This window comes from Oryza sativa, chromosome 2 (genome assembly GCF_034140825.1).
Source record: "Oryza sativa Japonica Group chromosome 2, ASM3414082v1".
NCBI lineage: Eukaryota > Viridiplantae > Streptophyta > Magnoliopsida > Poales > Poaceae > Oryza > Oryza sativa.
This window is the reverse complement of record NC_089036.1, coordinates 17,419,363-17,441,730: the sequence shown is the minus strand read 5'-3', so window position 1 is coordinate 17,441,730 and position 22,368 is coordinate 17,419,363. Positions and strand designations below refer to the sequence as shown.

Here is a 22,368-nt window from a genome sequence, read left to right as displayed (position 1 = left end):
TCTTAAGTTTCGATTTTATCCTCTTGCCTTGCTGCCACATTAATCTTGAAAAGGACAAGGGAAATGTTCCTCGTTGTTCGGTCTTCGGGCTTTTGCACGGTTTTCCGATCACAGAAACTGAGCAGGCCGAACAGCCCAACTCTGTGCGCAGCTATTACTCCCGTCAACCTGAGATCCCTCAACTTAAAAGTAAGATTTTCTAAGGTGGCTTAACCATAAAACCAGAAATGTATACCCCTCAATTATATAAAACCATCCAAAAAAAAGTCTCTAGATAGTATAGACATCCAGTTTCGCTGACGTGGCATCCTAGTCAGCAAAAGATAAAAAGATAATATATGGGACCCACGTGTAAGTGAGAAGAAAATAGTAAGGGCCCACTTGTCAGCATCATCGTCTACCTTTCTACCTTATTCTCTTTTCCCTTTTCTTGCCGCAGAGGGGAGAGCTGCAGTAGTCGCCGCGGCGGCAAGCGGCCGGAGCAGCGGCGGCGGAGAGCGGAGTCGGCGGCAGGCGAGCAGCGGCGGGCGAGCGTGGCTGCGAGTGCTGATGGCGGACAAGCAGGCAGGCGGAGCGTTGGAGAGCGGAGCAGGCGGCGGGCGGCGACGGGCGAGCGCGACTACTAGCGGCGACGGCGGGCAAGAAGGCACCCGGAGCGACGGAGAGCGGTGCCTGCGGCGAGCGGCGGCTGCAGCTGCTGATGCTGAGCGGCGTCGGGCTGCGTGGGCAGCTGGAGAAGCACGGCATCCTCCCGTGTTGGACCAGCCCACGGTCGGGCAGGGCATGGTCGGTTGGCTAGCTAGCTGCATGCAGTGTGCAAACTAATTAATGGATGTTTCATTACGACGACGACGACGGCCGGAGGCAGACGGTGCCGCCGCAAGAGCGGACGCCGTATGCGATGCGTCGGCTGGACAGACGCGTGTTCCGTGGCGGGTTCCGCGGCACGTTCCGGAGGCAGGCGAGCGCGGCGGCGGAGCATCAGCGGCCTGCCCATCCTCCTGCTCGCCGTCGAGCCCTCTCCCGGCCGCTCTCCTCCGCATCCTCCGCCGGTGTCGTGCCGAGGAGGTGCGTGGTGCCGTGGAGGCGGCGTGGCTGGCGACAGCAAGGTCGCCGCTCGCCCCCTCACCCGCCGTGGCTCCAGATGGGGAGAGGCGGGCGCCAGCCGCCGCTCCCGCCGTCGCGGGCGGTCACGTGCGAGTGGTCACGCCGGCCGCCTCTCTCCCCTTCTCTGGCGCTGGCCGCCTCCTCTCCCGCTTCTTCCCCGCGCGCCGCAGCGCCCATGGCGCCGGCAGCCGCGCCCGCTCCGCTGTCGGCCGCCATCTGCTCGCCTGCGCGTGAGAACTGAGAAGTTGAGAAGAGAAGAGAAAAAGGAAACAAAAAAGAGATGTGGGGCCCACATCATTTTCTCTCACTGACATGTGGGCCCCACATATTTATTTAATTATTTTTGTTGACTATGATGCCACGTCATCAAAACCAGCCATCTATACTGCCTTAGAACCCAAATTAGACGGTTTTGTATAGTTGAGGGGTGAAGATTTCTGGTTTTGCGGTTAAGGGACCTCAACAAATCTCGCTGTTAAGTTAAGGGACCTCCGGTGAACTTATTCCCATCCTTTTCCCTCGGCCAAAAGTCCAATATAACTCCCTCAAACTGTTGTTGGATTTTGATTCACATCACTCAACAATATAAAACAGGGTATATTGCCTCCTCAAATACTAAAACTAGTGCAAAACAACTCACCCGGCTGATTTTAAGGGTGGTTTTGGCTGACATGGTGTCTACTTTATAGCCCAGTCATCAAAGAAACTAAAAAATAGACATGAGACCCACATGTAAGTGGCTACCTCTCGTCTTCTTTGTCCACCAGTTCCCCTTCTCTTTCCTGGAGACTCCGCTAGGGTTGGAAATTTTGGTCATTTCGGACCCCTCCGATACGATATTATTTCGGCCGAACTTTTTCAATTTTTTCGTGCATTTTGGTAATATTTGTTCAAATTCAACTAAATTTTGTTCAAAATTTCGGCGAGGTCCAATCAAATTGGCTAAACCGAAAGGTTTAACCCTGGGTTCCGCGAGTGGCAAGACCTTAAGCTACCTCCAAGGTTAGTAGCCTATGCGGTGGAGGACAGATGCCAGAGATAGAATTTAATCTTCTCCGCCACTTCCTACTAGCCTACAAAGGCGATAGAGCGCGGGTCTCTAGAGATAGAATTTAATCTTCTCCGCTACTTCCTACTAGCCCACAAAGACAATACAGCGCAGGCCTCTAGAGATAGAATTTAATCTTCTCCGCCACTTCCTACTAGCCTACAGAGGCGATAGAGCGCGGGCCTCTAAAGGTCCCTTAAACCGATCTGCCAGTGAAGGGCCGGGTGGGGAGAGCAGAAAGGATGGCGACAATCTCCATTCCTCCTTCCTCGTCCACCTTCTCGCCCAACTACACCAAATAGTTAGAGAGGAGGCATGCCTAACACACGACAATCCTTCCTCTTCGAGCTCACCGCCCTCCAATGTCATGAACATGGCCACATCCACCACCTCCTTACCAGCACGTGAGTAGGCGGTTGCTGCAATGGCAGCAGGTGCTTGGGGGAACAACGTCGATTGTTATCATTGCTGCACAGACAGAACAAGTCCATGGCTTGATGAATTATTGAGACTAATGTACCGGGCCTCGTCGAGGTCTCATGTAGCCGGGACCCTCATCGAGCTCCCGCGTTGCCATTGGGCTCGTCAAGCCACTGATAATGTAAATCTGGAGGCTGTGGCACAAAGCTCGACTGCGGGTAAGCCACCAGCAGCAAGGGGGATGCGTAGTCCACAAATCACATGCCCAGGTGCTGCCAAGTTGTGGACCGAAAAAAAAAGCACAAATGCTCCCGGCCACCTCGTCCTTCATGCTTCCACAACATGGCAGCGAGCGCGTAGGCGAGTTCCAGACTGTCATGATGAAGGGGTCTAAATGACCTATACTACCATCCCATTAAGGTAGCAGAAATACGGAAGGGCATTCTCATCTATAGATGTTTGGGCGTGGAGGGGTAGTATTGTATAATCTTGCACACCAGTTGAAAATCCTAATTAATCCTAGGAATTTTGGGCCGTGCTCTAGGCTGAGCATTTAGACTCTTATTGGCCAAAGCCGATGTTGCTCTTATATATCAGTATCATACGAGTACAATATTTGGGACAGCCTAATCTAGTCAATGTTGGCTTGGCGGCATAGATCTCCAACATGTAGTCGACGACTAGTGTAGTCTTCTTCGACGAATATGAACTCGGTGAGATTGGGGGTAGCTAGATCCCTTGTGTCGGCCTCTGTGATACTGAATGGGTATGTCTAGGTTACCTTTGTTGTCTGTGGCTTGCGTTAACAGTTGGTGTGTCCCCCCTCTCCTCCATAGAGGTCTTGTATTTATACCCATAGATATCCCCTTGTCTAAGTAGAATTAGGGAGACAAATATGGATACGATCCGAGTGGTTCTTGCAGTTTCCAACCTGAACTCTGTTTTTCCTTACTTATCTGGAACACCTTCCATATATAAGGCATGATTCCGTATCAGACTTGGCATATGGTGGGCCCCATTGAACCTAACCCAAAATCATTGGGTATGCTTTATACGTAACACTGACAATATATAAAGCCACCCCACCACCCAGCCAGCTGGCTAACTCCCCAACCCACCCCAACCCAGCATGCAGTGCTCCTCCACCCTGAGTCAATGCAATGCCAACATCTCCCTCTCGCTTCTCACCTTCCACCTCCACTCCAACTGTCGGCATTCTCTGCTACGACCAACACTTTCATTGCCCTCTGTCGTGCGCCTCTCCTCTCCCCATGGGGGCTCATGATGTGTCGGCGGGGACGATGACAGCTCCAACTCTTTCATCCATATATGGATTGTGCATAGCTCTATTTGTATTTGTTTTTGTTGATATGAATGTGTGGCTGATTCGAGGATTTTGAAATAGCTCGGTTAGTCTGGTCATGACCGAAGACCGAGCGGTACTAACTAAAGCCAAATTTGTTGGCCTTCATTTTTTTCTCAATGTAATTCGGTTTCCATTTTCAGATGATTGAACTTTTGAAATGATTGAAGAACTGAACCGAATAGTTTGGTCTGACCGAATGCTCACCCCTAAAGATGCCTGTGGAGTGGTGCCACTTGTGTATCAATCCACTATTTAGTTCGTTTTAAGCTTTTCCTGTATTTATGCATGTAAGAGTCTAGGATGTTTTGTAAGATGTCGATTTATGTATCAACTTTATCTCTTGTGTACGTTGGCTGGTCATGGATAAGGATTTAATACACATTTTGTCTTCCTTGACGATCTACGATGGGTTAAGCGTAGGGAGCAGATTAGTGGAAGTGAACTAGAAAGAATGATTCTGTTTATTTTAGCAAAATTTGCTATAGGACATGCATCAAAATTTTGTGGTTATCTGTAGATATTAAAAAAGTGATATAGTCCAAGAACACCATGAAAATATGGTAATTTGTTGGAGAGCACTCCATCAATTGTTTTATTATTTCTAACCAATTTAGAGAGACAAACGTTTTGAAAGTACGAGATTACCCCTGCCACCCGTCGATTATTCAACCAATTCCCATTTCCTAATCTCTCTCCCAGCGTCACACCCCAACCCTCGCAGACGGTGGCACGGGTGTCAAGTGTGAACAGCAGCGAGCGGCGGGGTCATCGTTGACGGTGGCGAGCAGTGGGGAGCAAGCAGGCGGCAGTTGGGGCGTCAACACAACAGCGGCGAGCGGCGGGGTCATCAATGGTGGCAAGCGGTGGGGAGCCGACCCTAGGAGGCGTTGGCAGGAGTGTCGTCGACGACTCGACGGGAGCAAGCAACGGGGAGCAGCTGAGAGCGCAACAACAGTGACTGCGTGAACTCAATGGCGAGCATCAGTAGAGTTGTCAAGTCCCTGGGATGAAGTTGCTGGTTTGTTTGATTTGATGAGCACTCCGGGGAAGAGTGTTGTTGTGGTGTTTTGTTTATTTTCGTGAATTTGTGCTATTGTGTACTTAGTATGAAATGTGTGAATAGGGAGACTAAGTCAGCATGTCAACGTACATTCAGCGCCATGCTATTTGGCGCTGAGGTGTCTAAATTTAACGCCACACGATTTGGCGCTGAACAAAAGAGTCAGTTTTAAAATAACTTTTGGCGACGCTTTATTTGTAAAAATAGTTTTTGCAAAGGGTCAAATTATCAAAATTTGTGCTAAATTTGACATTGTTGTGTGTACACGTTACTATACTAGCTCTACTCAATCTTCGGATATCACAGCCACGCCGGTGCACCCCGCCAATAGCATCCTCTCCGCCCATGGCCCATGGCCGCAAACCAGTGGATCTATAGCCGCGACGCTTAAAAAAAAAAACGAATACTGAGAAGGATCTAATATCAAATAATTAGAAGGCACTATTAGAAAAATAATTTATTGCCACGAAAAAAATAGTAGCATCAATGCTAAAATTGTGGCAATAGATACATGTTGCCACAATCTTAAAATCGTTGCTAGCCGTGGTAATAAATAGCGTGGTAACAGGTTATTGCAATGATTTTTATTTAGTTGTAATAAAATTTGATATTGCCATAAAATGGATGTGGCAAAAAATATATATTGCAACACTTCACATGGTTGCAATAAATAACTATTGCCACCACTCCATGTGTGGCATTAGTTATACGTACCAAATTAAATGTTTCAATATTAATTTATCATCCTAACTATTTTCTTTTGATATCTTGTCATGTCCAGGATTCGAACCCAAGATCTCTCCCTTACACGCGCTCTCCATGACCAACTCACCTACGCATCAGTTTTGTTTAAAAATGCATACAATTCCATTTGAGACTGCCTAACTTAGATTTGAATTATGAATTTGAGTATTTAAAAGATTTCAAATGAAAAATTTTAAGTTGTAGATCTCATCGAGAGCTATAAATTTCATACAAAATTTATCCTAATCCGTGTCCATATGAAAAGAATAAGTCAAATTATGAGATGATAACTTTTTTATTGCAACGAACTAAATGTGTGGCGATAGAACATGTTTTTTTGGCAATAGTAATGTTTTTTTTGGCGATAGCTCATTTCCTATTGCAACAAAAATACTGAATAAAACAACAATTGTAAATCGTTTCAACAAAATATAGTTATTTGCCATAGAAAAAATATCATTGCGATAGTATAATATATTGCCATGAATTATTTTTCGTTGTAATAAATTGGTGGCGATAGCTCAACCCTCTTATAGTGAGGGTGAGACTTTAAACCTATATCATCTAGCCTACTATTTTATAGAGCTAGCCGAGAGACTCCTGGTGTTTCTTTTAGCCACGACGCTGGCCGCCGAAGCACGCTGTTGCTTTCGTCGTCGACTGTAAGGAGGATTTCAGAGATTGGACGAGCAAAATGGGCAATGAGTCCGGTTAATCCAGACCAGATGGTCTGCATGGATGGCACTGTGGCAGGGGTAATTAATATCATCTTTTCAAAGTGTACGTTTCTCTCTCCAAATAGACCACATCCTTCAACAAATTATCACATTAATAGTGTTCTCGGACGATATCGTGTTTTTCTAGTGTCCACCGGTAAATACCATAAACTTGATATCCATTTATTTTTGATAGAGTTGGATTCGTGGTGCGTGGCTTACTATCTGCATTAAGCGGCTATATTTTGCAGCCAAATTTATGTATTAAGTGTGCCTCGTGGCAAAACCAGTTATTACGGTTAGATGACCATTTTTTTTAACTTATTTAATTTATTTATGTGTCATAGTTATGGATGCAAATTGTTGTTGAACGGTTCCATGGTACAAATATCATGGGACATGACCACATGGTCCACATATAATAATTAAGCTGCTACGGCGCGCGTAATCTCAAAACTATTTGCATGGTGAATCACTTAAATCCGTTGAATTGAAGACGTACAGATTTTTGTGAAACTATTTGCATGGTGAATCACTTAAATCCGTTGAATATGTAGTTTTGTGAAACAAGCTCTTAAATCCGTCTTCTAGCAAGATAATGTCTGAAGATAAGAGATTGGAGGACTGAACAACGGGCCAGAGTATCCATATAATCTGTGTTGCAGGGTAGCAGAGATTGTAAACGAAACCTGCATAAAGCAGTGACTGATGGATGAGCTCAAGCTACACATATATTGGAAGGGATGGCATTTGCTAGATTTCAGGTGGCTGAAAATTTACACCTAAAATTACATATTGTTAAGCTTAAGTACTATATATAGTGCACACTTTTAGTTCGTTATAACTACAATTTTGCTGTTATATATGGTTTTACTTTATAATCACCACACCCGACCAGGTCATTACTGATGGGCTTAAATCGTCAACTCTAACAGATTTGACGTGATAAGTGGGTAGTGATGATAAAATATCATCTGTGATGGATGAACACCCGTTACAGATGAGTCAACTGTGACGGATGTGTAAGTCATCTCTGACGGATCATAATTTGTAACGCCCCGATTTTCGGTCGGGATTAAAAATCATTAAATAAATCATTTCTAGAAATTATATTAAAAGTTAAATCAATTTTATCAAGTGAAATTATAGGGGAAATTAAAATTTCCTTTAAAAATCATTGGACGAGAATATTTTGTAATATGCTTTGTGCCCTAATGAACTCTCTGAAATTTCCCGTAAATTTTCGGAGCTCAAGAAGTATTTATAAACACACAAAGTTCATTTAATCAATTAAAATAAAAAGAAAACCAATTTAAATTCCCCTTCTTTCCCTTGGGCCGGTTTCGGCCCAAGTCTGCTTTGCTTCCCCGCGGCCTGGGCGCCCTCCCTCTCTCTAAGGCCGGCCACCCCCTCCCTTCTCCCCTCGGGCCGCCGGCCCAGCTCGCCTCCCTCTCGAAGTCTGTTTTACCTCCCCCAACCGACCTCCTCTCTCTCCCTCTGGCCGACAGGTGGGACCCAAGACCCCACCTGTCAGCTCTTCCTCCTACCTCTGGCCAACCGCCATGGCTGCCGCCTGCCGTTGCCGCCCACGATTGCCGCCGAATCCGCCCACCTCCTCCACTCCGCACGCCCACACCCGGCCGTGGGACTCTGCCGCCCCATGTCCTCCTCATTCCCCCACCTCTCCCGCAAAATCCGGCCGCCACTTCCCCACGTCGCCGCCACCTCCATCCATCGGCCATTGCCGCCCAAATCCAACTCACCCCGGCTCCATCTCACCCTCCCGAGCCTATATAAACCCTCCCCGTGCTCCCCTCGTTCGTTTTCCCCCCTCCCCCGAGCTTCCCATCGCCTCCCTCGCTCTCCCCGCGTCGCCCCCGCGCGCCGCCGCTCGCCGGCGACCCTCCAGTCGCCCGCCACCGCCGCTAAAGCCACGGCCGCACGCCGCCGTTGGTCCCACCGGCTTCGCCGCGCTATGCCGCACCTCGGCATCCACTTCATTTTCCTCCTCCACCGCCGGAACCACCTTCCCACCGCGAGGCCAAGCCACTACCGCCACTCACCGCCTCCAGCCGCCCGCTACTGCCGCCCTAGGGGCCGCCGTGCCGCGCCACCACCGTCATCGGCATCGCTGTGCCGATCTCTACCCCGGCCCCTACTCTTTTTCCCCTATCCGCCTACGAAACGCCGCCGCCACGTTCACCATCTCTCTCCGCCACCATTGCCGCCTCCAGCCGCGCCGCATCGCCTCTCTGGTCCACCTCGCGCTGCGCCGTCGCCTTACCCAGCACCGCAGCCATCGTGCGCAGCTCGGCATCCACTCCGTCTCCCTCCTCCACCCCCGAAGCAATGCTCCCACCGTGAACCCGAGACGCCACTGCCATTTGCCACCTCCAGCTGCCGCTTGCCGCCGCTCCGAGCCATCCCCGGCCGTCGCACCTTCCTCCATCAGCTTCGCAGCGACGAGGGGAGGTCCGACGTTCGCTTCTCGTCATCGGGAACCCACCGGAGCTCCGTCCTCCTCGCGCGCCGGTAAGCCCCACCTCTCACCTCCTTCTCCGGCCAGCGATTCACGCTGTCTCGGGCCACCTTTCCCCATCCTAACCTCTCTACCACCCTCCCTAGGTTGTCCCGCGCCTCAGCCGTCCATTACGCACCGCCGGTCGTCGCCCAAGGCCGCCCGTGCCGTCTTCCCGAGAAGGCGTCCCCGCCGCCTGTTGCCCCTCGCCGCCATGGCGCTCGGTGAGCTCTCCCTCCATCTCCCCTCCTTTTTCCCCTCCTCCCCCGCCCCCTTGCCCGCGTCGCGCCGCCGTCGCCGGCGGTCGTCCGGCGTGTGCCGCCGCCGCCTTGTCGGGTTGGCCGACGAGCCAGCCTCCCCTTTTGCCGATGTAGGTCGCGCCCGTGGACCACTTCCGTGGTCCGGGTCCACGGTGTCGTCCCTGCCGCGTGGACCGTGTTCACTGTGTGCCCTCCCCCTTGTGTCACTGACGTGTGGGACCCGCATGTCGCGCCGGCTTCCCTTGTTGACGTCAGCGACAGTCCTTTTCCTTTGTGAAAATTTTTAATAATTGCGCAATAAATCGGTAATAATTCTAGAAATTCATTTAAAATGGCTCAAAACTTCTAAAATTCATATCTAATTCATTCGAACTCCGAATTGGGCCATTCAACTTGCAAAATTCATCTAAATATAAGCTCTACATGTTTGTTTACTTTTTATGTACTGTTTGCTTGGTTTTTATTATAGTTTGCCAACGTGTAGAATCCGTCGTTTTGGAAGATCGTGGTCGCGAGGAAAGGAGTTCAGAAGGTTGAAGTGAAGAAGCAAGGCAAATCACACATTCCCCTTGAGCATTTTGATCCTACTTTACAAATGTTTTACCGTTTGCAAATAAATATGCATGTTTTGCTAATTACATGGGATCCGGATTTACCTATCTGCTCGCTTGTGCCATGTTTACTTTTTATCTGTCCCTTGTCAACCTTGGGTGATAAATCGACTAGCTCATGTTACTTATGTGACACAGTTAGAACTATATGCTTAGCCATGCTTAATTGCCACTAGCTCAGTTGATGGGATAATTGCAGTATTAGACCTTGTTAGTATCAGAACGAGCTGCGTGCTCGAGACATCCGACCATGTTTCATGGTCGTAATTATCCAGCTAAAATGCAAATGAATGGTGGGCTGTGGGTGCATGGTTTTGCGAGACGCACCTATGGCAATTAAGGACTGGTTCACGGGAAACCCTAGAAGACTTACAGTGCTTATCACAAGCAGGAGTGGGTAACTGCTTGATCTAAAGTATAGCTCGTCCCTTTCCTAGGCACCGGTGGCGAGGGTGGGTGTGATGGAGTTGGGTCGGCCGGGGTGTCCGGTTGTCCAGCTGCCGGATTCACCGCGGCGCACGAGGGGACTTCCCGCTGCCTTGCGAGGAGTGGAGGTGAAACCTTAGCGTAGTGTGGATGGTTAGGGGAGAGTTATATGAAGGGTCTTGTCACAATCACTCGACGTGGTGACGTGTTCATCATGGGCACATGATGACACGGTGATATGCCGGTGGATTGTGTCTTGTGGGTACAGTTGTGCACCTCTGGCCAGAGTAAAACTATTCGAATAGCCGTGCCCGCGGTTATGGGTGATCGACCAGATTCACCGTGATTAGTCTCACACTTAATAAATCAACCCAATGCACTATAGTTCAGGTGGGTTAGTTGGGCCTGTTCAACGTGGTGTAGCGTTGATCAGTGGAGATTTAATATTACCTTACTCAACAGTTTTACTGTTTTGCTCAATAAAATGTTTTACAACTGCCTTTATGCAAATAGCTACAAACCGTCCTTGTATCCCCTTGCATGTCTGCATCATTGGTGTGGCTTGCTGAGTACGGTGGTTGTACTCAGCCTTACTATTATTCCACCTTTTCAGAAGTGTAGTGCTTCTAAGCTGAAGACGAAGTTAGAGGACCAAGGTTCAGACCCCAGTTGAGTTATGCCTGTGGAGTGGAGCTGAAGCCCCGCTAGGATCGCCTTTTTCCGCTGCTGCTGCTTTCGTTCCGGTATGAGGATAAGTGCCTATTTTGTAAGTATTTTACGCTTTATTTACGTTTGGAACTGTATATTACTTGTCGTTTTGTGTACCCTGGCTGGTCCTGGACAGTGATTTAGCACACAAAATAGTCTGAAAATTTAGGCTAAATTTTTGGGCGTGACATAATTTCCCACCCGTCACTGATGATTGTAGGCCATCTATGACGGGCCATGGTTAATGATCTCTCATACTAGATCATATGTGGTGGGTCACAACTACGGTCCATTACAAATAACCTCACATCCGTTGGCATCACGGATGCGGCACTGATGAGAAGGCTCATCAATGCCGGATTGAGAACCAACACTGATGAGGTGCACAATTTGCACCCAAAAAAAGAAAAAGAAAAAAAGAAGCTAGCTAGATCGGCTCAATTCGAGCTAATGCTTTGAGCCCAAAAATTTTCCAAATTTTTCTTCGTCAAACACATATTATTTTCAATACCACAAGTCACAATGTGAATAACAAAAGTTTGGTACAAATGCATCGCTACTCAAATCAGAATCCATCTAATACCCAATACCTAGCTATTTATCCACTGCATCATCAAAAGGAAAAACAACATCAACAAGGGAGATAGAAGAAACCAACATATAAGAAGACAGAATCCATACAAAAAAAATCCCTGAATCCCCAAGATCAGCCACTGCTTCTATGGGTCGTTGCCTCCATCATCGTGGGCCCAATCCAGTCCTGAGCTCACGCGCGGCGGTCAGCAGTCCATGGCAAGGTGGAGGATGAGGGAGTGAGGGAGGCACGGTGACTGGCGTGGACATTGAGGAAGTGCATCGCCGCTGGACTGGGGAAGGAGACAGGGCCGCCCCTGAGCTCGTGGTGGTAGATCTTGCTCTCCCAGGGATCGTGGCGGTCGGATCTAACTGCCCCAATCTCATGGCGACGGATCGGCCGGCTTGAGGATGTCAGGAGGAGGCAGTGCTGAGGAGACAACATTGAGGAGATGAGAAAGAGGTGGTGACGGATGCGAGTAGGGGGAGGCACTCGTGGCGGCGGTGGATGCAAAGAGGAGGAGGCACACTACGAGAGAGAGAGGTGGAGAGATAAAGTGATGTGTCAATTAAAAAACGGGGTAGCTTACCGGCTTGTCAGCTCGATTCCCTTTGAGGTATCGGTTTCTTTAAGAAACCGACACCAATATCCTACGTATGAGTGCCGATTTTTTTTTGAAACAGGTACAAATATTATTGGTGCTGTTTTTGTAATAAACCGACAGTTGTAAGAGTTACATGTGCCGGTTTTTCATGAGGAGTTGGAAGAACGGAAAAGCCTGCCGGTTTTATATGTATCGGCACACACGAGGCCGTCCCTATTAGAGTTTTTTAAAGTAGTGTTTATAACTATTTAATATAATTCCAGAAAATGAGGAACATCTGTCGAGTTGTGTAAAATACAATCCTACTCCGACTGTAAGGATCCAAAATTTGTAGCCCGTGTGTCTGGACTGCAAACATCGCGCTACACTGAAAAAACGTCAAATTCCATTTTATTCACTTACAAACATAAAAGAGTCAATACATATCTATGCTGCAATCCAGACATGCATGATACATAGACAAGACAACACTAGGAAACTAGATTACACTCCCGGGGACATTGGCCAACTCTAGAGCAGCGACTTGAGCGACCGCTCTTTGACAGTACGCTTCTTCACCATCTTCGGAAATGGCATCTTCTCCACTGCAATCTTCCCTTTCCTCTTCTCCGCACGGGCCTTGCCGGCACCACCAACGACGTAGTCCTCATCGTTTTCCTTGTCGCCGCCACCGGTGATCGATGAATTGTTGGACAGGTTATCGACATCGATGTATTCCATCTTTTCTTTTGCTTTTAGGAGTCCCTTGTGATCTTCTTCACTAGCTGAAACTACTCCATGGTTGCGACGATCCTTTCCGCGGAACGGGCCGAAAAGATCATAGAAGTAGTAATCACCACCTGAGCCATTAGTCGACTTCTTCCTCCTCTTGCGTCGCTGGGAGATCGAGCTTGTTGGTACCGTTACTGACACTGATGAGGACGATGATGCTTTGGAGCTGCTTGGTGCAGTCGCAGTCGCAGCTGCTGCTTTCGAGCTTGATGCTGCTGCTCCTCCCGGTGAATTTCGTTTGGCACCGGATGACTTCGCAGGAGGAGCTTTGATCTTGCCAATGGCGTCCGCCTTTGTTGGACCGGAGCTGCAGGTTGCCGCTGCTGTCGCCGATGCACCGTTCTCACTGCTGGGAGTGTAGGATGAGCGGCTCCTTGCCAAGTGGTAGTCGCACAGGGCGTTGGGCCGGTCGACGATGCTTCGGCAGTGCCATTTCTTGCCGTCGTTCTTCTTGCAGAACCAGATGGTTGCCTCCTTGTCCTCGCTCTCTTCGGTTTTCATCACCATGTCCAACTCCTCCTCCTGCAAGATGGGCTCGTCGTTCCCCTTTCTCGATCTCTTCCTCACCGCACCATCTTTCTTCAGGCTGTGGGCAGCAGGTTTCTGATTCTTGACCTCCTCCTCCTCATCGTCGTGATTCCAGATCTTGTCCTTCGATTCCATCGTATCATCTTCCAGCTCCAGCTCGCTGTTGAGCACGAAGCTTGCCCTTCGGGGGATGCGCACCAAGTATTTGTCGAACGGGGCCTCCTGCAAGTTCTGAACAATTGAGGATAAATTAACTCAGATGCAGAAATGAGCAAGTACTTGACGTGTGTCGTGTGGTGCAATGGTGCATTACATCACGTATATTTCGCAGAAGATTTCTAATTACCGGAGCAGAGGTGTAAGCAGCGACACAGCAATAGATGTACACGCTCAGGTCTAGTGCTGTTCTTGGTAACGGGCAGTCACGCCCATTTTCGCTGATCCCCAACCCTATAGCCAGCAAGCCAAAAGGCCGAAATGCAAATCGCAAAATCATAACGCAGATAAACTCTTCCATTTCGTATGCCCCACCAATTAAGCGACTTCTCACTTCGATCGCGAGATCTCTGATTCTGGCGGCAAGGACGAACGAACGAACCCTAGCTATATCGCTATAACCAATGGATACAGCACGGCCACCGTCCACGGCACCAAGAACTGAACGGCGAGGCAGAAGAAAAGTGGCAAGATAATACATGCTGATTGCTCCGATCGATCGAGCCGCGGCGAGGTATACATGCAGGGCAGGATGGATGGCGGAATGGAAACAGGCCGAGTCGCAGGGAGAGCAAGGTGAGATGGGGACGGAAGCTGCTAAGCTATATAGCTAACCTGGGAATCGGTGGAGTCATCGAGGAGCTCGCATGGCAGATCCCAGGGCGAAAGGCTCTGCTCGCAGGGCCCCTCTGGTCCGGCGAGGCCGACGTCGACGGCGGCGGCGGCGTCCGCCGCAGCAGGCGCGGGCGGCGGCGGGAGCTCGCTCGCAGTCGCAGTCGCAATCACAGGCGGCGCTTCCGCCTGGGCGGAGAAGGCGGCGGACGCCGAGCCGAGCAGACGGGAAGCGGCCCTGCGGATCCGCATGGCGGCGCCCGGCGGGAGGCGCACCGGCGAGGGAGCGGGGGATCTGAGGGGCTAGGGTTTGGGGGAGGATTGGGGCGGAAGGGAGGAGGCGAAGGAGACGTACGTCAGCGTGAGTGGGTTTATGGCCTTTGCTCGGCGTGTTTTTTTTTTATATATATCATTTCTTTTCACATGCTCGTTTGCTTCGTTCGTGGTTTTTTTAGGTTGGGGTATACGCATATTAGGTTGATTTTATTTGGCTCACCATTTATATTATTTGATAACAAGTAACGTTGATCGCCATTCTCTTTTTTTTTTCTAGTTAGAAGACGTTTTGATTTTCTTATTGTTATTCTTACACATGATCACTTACTTCGGTGGATTTTCATGGAGTTATGGTATGTGTATATTAGATTGGTTTTTTTTCTCGCCATTTAGGTTTGACAAAAAGTAATGTTGGTTACCATCCTCCTATTGTTTTATAGTGCAAGACGTTATTATTATTATTATTATTATTATTATTATTATTATTATTATTATTATTATTATTATTATTATTATTTTCACACATTATCACTTCCATCGGTGGCTTTTTTGGAGTTGTGGTCTGCGTCTCCTGTGCTCTTGAAGTCCAGACGACAATGGTCGGGTCTACCCATCTAACATCAGATTCCTATGCGCTGTTCACTGAATCACTGTGCTTGCTTCACTCCTTGTTCTGTAAAAAAAATAAATCGATGATTGGTACTTTGGTAGCTGGTATCGAAGCTGACAGGAAAATTAAGGGCCGGCGACCGGTGTGGTCACAAAATTCTGTAATTCTATCCACTTTGGCATTTTCATAGGGTCTTTTGCTTTTTGATTGACATGGCTCAAACTCCACTAAGGGTGTGTTTAGTTCACGCCAGAATTAAAAGTTTGATTGAAATTGGAATGATGTGACGGAAAAGTTGAAAATTTGTATGTGTAGGAAAGTTTTGATGTGATGAAAAAGTTGGGAACTAGGCCTAAGGCACTGCCGCACTGATCCATCTCTTACATTTGAACTGAACACAGTGTATAATTTTTAAGTGATTTTAGTGTTTTACCCAAAGACTTTAATACCTTCCAATTTGGCAATCATCTTTGTAGATTGGTAAAATGGGATCAGGCCCTTGCTAGACTGCGACCACTAATGGTCGTGCGACTTGGCTTTTAATATGTGGTGTCGTTGTGTTATCTATCATCTAGACTTGTTATACTTTGTGATGCTTATTATATGACTTCTACTGGTTGCTTAAAATGTTTTAGGAATGCTGTCAAAATTTTGTCCAAATTGTGTTAAATGCTGCTGAAATGCTGTGAAATTTTTGTCCAAATTCTATCAAACTGTGTCAAATATGTAATTTGATCATGCCATAATTTTATTGATATTCTGTCCTAATTGTTATATTAGTCAAAGCTTGTAAAAAATCATTGGGATTCATTTTAAATATCTTCAAAAAATCAAGTTCCAATCTACATGTACAAACTGGGACAAAAATACAATTAATGAACATATATAGGGGCAAATGTGCAAAAATAAGTGAGGGTACAAATGTCTTTTTGAAAATGACTTAACACCGTTAATTTGACCATCCAAAGTAGGGGTAGAATGCGGTTTCGTTTGAAAAAAACAAGAGTAAAAAAGAAAACCCTAAAAAAACGACAGCAAAATCAATGTTGGACATTAAAGTAGGGGAAGAATGAAATTGCCTCAAAGAATAATTAGATGTGAATGTGATCACCCGTGCCAAAACTAGGATTTGAACCCGAGTGGGCTGGTTCCACCAGAAGAAATCTAACCAATTGAGCTACACTTACTTCAAACATTTTGATTTTTTTATTAGTTATACTTCTTTGAATTTAATAAATTTCATAGAAAAACATATTAACATTTTAAACATACGAAACAAATGTACTCTTAAAATATATAAAATGTTAAATTTAATAAAACTAATTTGTGTAGGATCGAACAACAAGAATTAAGCCAACCAGAGGGGGGGTGAATGGTTGTAGTACCCAAAAACCAAAACTTTTAGCAGAATTAAAAGTTACCCTCAATTCCATGTAGATCGGTCTGACCGGAGTTGATTTGTCGGTCTGACCGTGCTTGTGCCATCGCTGGTCTGACCGCCGCTGTCCTGCCAGTATGACCGATGCGTTGCCGTCGGTCTGACCGCCGGTGTCTCGTTGGTTAGACTGCCGAATCAGAGCAAACACAAATCGAAGAACTCTCAAAGTAGATGATAACTTTATTACTTCTCTCTGTGTTTACAAAGTGCAACAACAATACTCCTCACAAAAATCTCGATTAAACTCGAAACCCTAACTATTTTCTAAACTCAATGCTCTCTAAAGTGATACTGGGAGGTCTCACCCTCCCTCTCTATTTAAACATGATATAGGTAGCCTAAAGCCACGAACCAAACTCATATAAGAAGTCCTAATCCACCTAGGAATCCTTCCTGTACAAGAAACCAACTTTACAAACTCCAATTGTACCAAATTTGGACTCCATCCAAATTCTGACTCGCATCCCATACGCACATAATGTCTCCATCGTATGCCATATGGAATCTTTAACAACCACGTGCATTGATCTTTAGCCTAAGTATCCTGCATGATATCTGGCCATCCGGACGTCACCATATCTCCAAGTTGACTCCCGATCCATCATCGGCAATACTCTCCCGAGGCATGAAGACACCTACACATGAATCAACCAAAGAAACCATATTCCAAGACCAAGCTATCTCCAACTTGACTCATTGTTAGCAAACAACATTATTACATACGCATAGTATCCATCTAGAAGCCATAAACATGAACTATTCATGGATATCCAAAGAAATAACCCAAAACTGAAACCGACACAGAGCTGGCCGGTCACACCATGGGCTGGCCGGTCAGACCATGGGCTGGCCGGTCTGACCGCTCGATACACGTCGGTCTGACCAGCAACCAGTGTCCGATCTGACCGGACCACACATCCAACAGTACCTGTATATCACCTTCAAATCCAATCATCTCCAAAACCACTTCGCCAATTATCTCCAAATATCAGAACCAATAATCTCAGATGCCAATTGTTCATCACAGAATAAGAATCAAACACACTTTGATTTTACAGTTTGGTGTTATAAGAGTTGCTACATATTTTTATCAATTTGGTTTAGCTTATGTAAGTTTGACTTAAAAAAACATCAAAGCTCCATATAATATAAAATCGAGGGAGTATTTAAATAGTTGATTTTGTTTAACTTATTTTTGATTACATGAAAGATATAAACAAAATCCTTAAATTTTGCAAATTAAATTCAGAAACAAAAATCATAACCATAAACAAACTTACAAAAAGCTTGCATCATGATAGATCTTATGGGACACTTCAAACTTTCTTTTTCTGACATCGCCAAATTAATTCAAATGCAAATTCTTGTTGTGCAAGCTCCAACTTAATTCAACTAGAAATTCAAAACAAATCAAATTCAAATCATTGATTCAAATAACCGCATCTTAGGGGAAATATTCTCCTAAAATGATGAACTTATTTTTAAAAGGAATAAGTTCACCAGCCGTCTCTCAACTTTACGTCGAGTCTGTATGACACCCCTAATCCCCAATACTACAAATCTTCACCCTAAACTATACAAAATCGTGCAATTTAGGTCCTATAGTAGGATGGATCTCTATTTACGTTGATGTGGCATCCTAGTCAGCAAAAAAAAAAATTATGGGGCCTACATGTAAGTTAGAAGAAAAACGTGGGGTCTGCCATCTCTTCTTTTCCTCTTTTCTTCTTCTCTTTTATCCTCTTTTCTTTATGCTATTCTCTTCTCTTGTCTTCTTCAACGAGCGAGGCCACCAGTTGCAAAGGGCGAAGCGGCGGCGAGCTAGCGTGGTGGCGGGCGGCGAGCGGAGCGGCGGTGGGCTAGAGCGGCACGGAGCGGTGGGCGTGGCAGGCAGGGAGCGGCGGGCGGCGGGTGCGGCGGCGGCGAGCAAAGCAGTTAGGGGGCGATGGGTGTAGCGGCGATCGCTGAGAGGGTGGAGGAAGCTCGCGGGCCTCCCAACTCCCTCTCTTTCTATGAATGAGCTTGTGGGCGTGCTGTTGCAGTCGTGGTAGAGGTAGCGGTGAATGCCCCACAGGCCCCTGCAGTGGATTAGCTCCCTACCACGCTGGATTGCTGCCGGGTCCCCTCTAACACCACCGCCCAATTCGTTGCGGGCATGCTCCACGGCCTCCATGGTCGGTCGCTGCCTTCCTCCCCGACCTCCGGGCCAGTCGGCGGCTGCCTGCGACCTGGTGCTCTCCGCCGAAACCACCTTATTACCACCCTACAAGTTGATTAGAGTGGGTCCAACTTATAAGGCTTTGTTCCTTCAACCATACCACTACTGTCTTAACCCATTTACAAGAAACAAGGATGAACTTGTAAGTGAGTCTACCCATCTTATGGATTGGGCTACGCAATTCTGGAGGACGGGTTGTTACATAAGCTGATGCAAACATTCCTTACTATCTGACCATGACACTTGTTAGTCTTCGGTGATATCTTGTATTCCAGGTTTGTCTCATTTTATAATCAATTATCCAAAGTTTTGCGGAATTCTTTTTGGATAGGAAACATTCCTTAATCACCCGAAATTATATTTGATCCACTTACAAATATAGCAAAATTAAAATGTTCACAGAAAAGGGACATGCCACAATCCATACATAATACATAAATCAAACAACAAGGGGAGATCGAAACACTTCCATCGTTTAATGGAAACTCTAGAGCAATTATTTGAGAGACCATTCATTAATGTGCTTCTTAGCCATCATTCTGCTCTATCCTCTGCCATCTATTGTTTCCCTTTCTTAACATGGGGATTATTGGCACCACCAACAAAGTAGTCTTTGTCGCTTTGCCCATCATCACCTGCGATCGAGAAATCATCAAACAAGTTGTCAACATCGATGTATTCCTTATTATCATCTCTTTCTTTTATGAGGACAATGTTATCTTGTTGTAGAAACCCCTTCTGTTGATAATCAATTGTAGCTACTCAACCTATTCTGCTATCATCCTGATCCTTTCCATGGAATGGGCTGAACAAACTATAGGAGTAGTATGTATCCTCACTTAAGCCATTGCCTGCCTTCCTCTTGTGTGACTGGGAGTTCTTTTGTATGCTTGCTGATGCTGCCCTCAAACTTGATGCTTCACCAGTTAAAGTTGGTTTGAAGCTAGATTTCAGGAGATGAGACATGGTAATTGTACAGCATGACTTAGAATGGGCGGTTGCAACTTTCACACTAGTAGGGGTGTTGGAGTGGCTCTTTGCTAGGTGGTATTCACACAAGGCCTTGGGCCCATCGACGATGTTTTGGCAGTGCCACCTCTTGCGATAGTACCAAACACTAGCCTTCTTTTCGCCAAAATCTTCTATCCCCTTGTCTAACATGTCCTCCTCTGGCACCAGGGGTTCCACATTCATATGATCCTTTACCATTTTGGTCTCACCATCTTGTTTCTCCTTTTGGGATGGGTTCAGATCCTTCATTTCCTCACCCTGCTGTTGTTTCCATATCATGTCATATACTTCCATCTCTTCATCATTATCGTTGTTGAATGTGAAACTAGCCCTATGAGGGATGTGCACTAGATACTTGTTGAACAGGTCCTCCTACAAGTTTCGAATAGTACAGTCGAGGTGAGATACAGAACAAATAAAGTAATTTTTTTAGATAATGGAAATGTTTTACATCCCTGGCATCTATTAGCAATACACAACAGAAATGTTTTTGTTGCTTAAAAAGGAAAAGATAGAGTGATGGGACAAATCCTGAATTACTCTAGTAAGGTGACCAGCTAACTTACTGGATAAATGAAATCACACATATTTTCAATTAATTCAATGTACACTATGCCATCAAAAGCAAAATGAAAGAACCTTTGGCTACAAATTCCAAGTGTAGCACAATTGTGCATAGTATCTTGCTCACTATGTGATAGCATCAAAGACCAAGGTTGAAGCTAGCTGGTAAACATGAAGATAACCAGCATGGTGAGTTTAATAAAGCAATATAAACTGATCATATGTGATGCGTGCATGGTCTAAAGTACACAAGAAACCACAAAAATTTTCAACCACATCAACTGACCAACACTCAACAAGGGGCAAGCAACAAGCCACGGAGCAATCAAATAACTCTTAGATATCCAGATCTAGTTGTTGCATTCATTTCCAAAATCCCTCAACACTAGTTTTCCTGTGATGGCCAAATCTTCAGGGAAAGAAGCCTGAAGAGCCTACAAGAAAGCATGATCCCGCCAATCAATGTGTCTAATTTTTGTTGTTCCTCGATCTAACTAATTTTGTTGTTGCTACTTGCCACTAAGCAACCACTCAAACCAAAACTTCATGATTCTACATCTCTCACATGGATGAAACCTAAAAAACATCCGAGAGTGAGAAAAATGGTTGTCAACCCCCAAATTCCAAGAGGAACGAATCAAGCAAGATAGGTAACTTGCATCGAGCATTTATGCTAGCCTAGAAGAAATTATTAGTAGAGGGAGAGCATGTGAAAGGGATGGTAGGGGGAGATGGGGATGGAAGCTCACCAAGGGATTGGGGTTCTCAAGCTCGCATGCGAGATCCCAAGGTGATTGGTTCAGGCTGCATGCACCCTCTAGATCAACCACAGGGTTGTTGAGACCTCTGCCGCCACCATGCATACGAAGCACATACATCACTAGCTCCGACGAGAGGTTGCTGGAAGATGTACGTGGCCCTCCAGCCTGGGTGGTGGAGTAGGCCGGCCGAAGCACCCTGGTAGCAGCTCTTCGGAGCCGCATAGCTGGAATCAAGTCTCCGGCAGGCGGCACGGTAGTAAGAGAGCAAGATCTGAAGTTGCAAGGGTTTGGAATTTGGGGGATGGGTGAAGAGAGGGGTGGGTGTGTGGGTTTATGCCTTTGCTCCATGTCTCTTGTCTTTGACCTCTTCTCCACCTGGCTCCTTTTCTCCTCTTTTTTTTTTTCCTTTTCCTCTCTCCCTATGTTGCTTGTTCTATGGTGTGCTGTGGTTGTCTATGTGAGAGATCTTCTGTGGCATATCTTTGTATGCACAGTGTGGGTATGGGTCTTGGTAGCCAAATATGGAAATATGTGCTAGTGTTTATGTCCTGTAAAAGACCTTCATGCTATTGTTCCATGAGGTGTTTATTGGTGGTTTGTGTAGTGTTATCTTGGCCTCAAGAAACTTTACAGGACAAAACAAAGTTTGGAGATTTTGCTGCAATCATAAATAGTTGATTATACTTTGGCTCTTCATTTAGGCCCTCACTTGATTTTAAGAATTCCAACAATAATAAAAAAAAATCAATTCTGGTTCGAAGTAGTACTGTATTTCAAACAGGTCCTTTGGAATTTTCATTGGTAAAACGAAAGTGAGGTAATATTGAACAATTTTCAATAAGTAACGCATACATTAAAATATATAATAAATAAATATATCTTTTGAGGAGTACTTAATACGTGACATATCTAGGATAGCAGATATTTAATGCATGGTTTAGCATCATTTGGCCCAAGGTATGCATCATATTAAAAGGATGGCCCATATATACTTTTTAACATGAATATATGTTTATATTCGAATATATATTATGTCAAATAGCTTTAACAAGATGTGAAATACATCATCATTTGGCCCAATACATATACATAAATGAAAAAAAAAACGGCACTGCATAATTTTTTATATAAGAGGTATGCCAGTTAAAAGCTCAAATTCTCTCCAGTTGCTGTATTCAAACCTCGTGACCAAACAATGAGA

The 22,368-nt window shown here is 46.1% G+C and overlaps 2 protein-coding genes and 1 non-coding gene across 3 annotated transcripts; 1 reads left to right on the top strand and 2 right to left on the bottom strand.

Annotated features, from left to right (window-relative positions):
* The first annotated feature begins 7,963 nt into the window (after positions 1–7,963).
* LOC112938003 (uncharacterized) lies at positions 7,964–9,910 on the top strand. The gene is made up of 3 exons (XM_026023556.2): positions 7,964–8,993; positions 9,087–9,203; positions 9,724–9,910. The coding sequence occupies exons 1-3, from the start codon at positions 8,024–8,026 to the stop codon at positions 9,774–9,776; spliced, it is 1,140 nt and encodes a 379-aa protein (XP_025879341.1). The 5' UTR covers positions 7,964–8,023; the 3' UTR covers positions 9,777–9,910.
* A 2,596-nt stretch (positions 9,911–12,506) lies between these two features.
* On the bottom strand, positions 12,507–14,683 carry LOC107276085 (uncharacterized). The gene is made up of 2 exons (XM_015769321.3): positions 14,293–14,683; positions 12,507–13,692 (listed from the first exon to the last, which is right to left on the bottom strand). The coding sequence occupies exons 1-2, from the start codon at positions 14,539–14,541 to the stop codon at positions 12,673–12,675; spliced, it is 1,269 nt and encodes a 422-aa protein (XP_015624807.1). The 5' UTR covers positions 14,542–14,683; the 3' UTR covers positions 12,507–12,672.
* Positions 14,684–19,148: 4,465 nt separating this feature from the next.
* Positions 19,149–21,551, bottom strand: LOC107276679 (uncharacterized). The gene is made up of 2 exons (XR_010739618.1): positions 21,156–21,551; positions 19,149–20,214 (listed from the first exon to the last, which is right to left on the bottom strand). It is a non-coding gene; the product is annotated as an uncharacterized protein (transcript).
* Between the last annotated feature and the right edge of the window lie 817 nt (positions 21,552–22,368).

Bases quoted from the DNA above. Each gene is read 5' to 3' on its own strand.
- LOC107276085 (XM_015769321.3), bottom strand. From the start codon at position 14,541: ATGCGGATCCGCAGGGCCGCTTCCCGTCTGCTCGGCTCGGCGTCCGCC. The intron at 13,693-14,292 runs GTTAGCTATATA...TCAATTGTTCAG, and splicing joins ATGACTCCACCGATTCCCAG to AACTTGCAGGAGGCCCCGTT.
- LOC112938003 (XM_026023556.2), top strand. From the start codon at position 8,024: ATGGCTGCCGCCTGCCGTTGCCGCCCACGATTGCCGCCGAATCCGCCC. The intron at 8,994-9,086 runs GTAAGCCCCACC...CACCCTCCCTAG, and splicing joins TCCGTCCTCCTCGCGCGCCG to GTTGTCCCGCGCCTCAGCCG. The intron at 9,204-9,723 runs GTGAGCTCTCCC...GCCAACGTGTAG, and splicing joins CCTCGCCGCCATGGCGCTCG to AATCCGTCGTTTTGGAAGAT.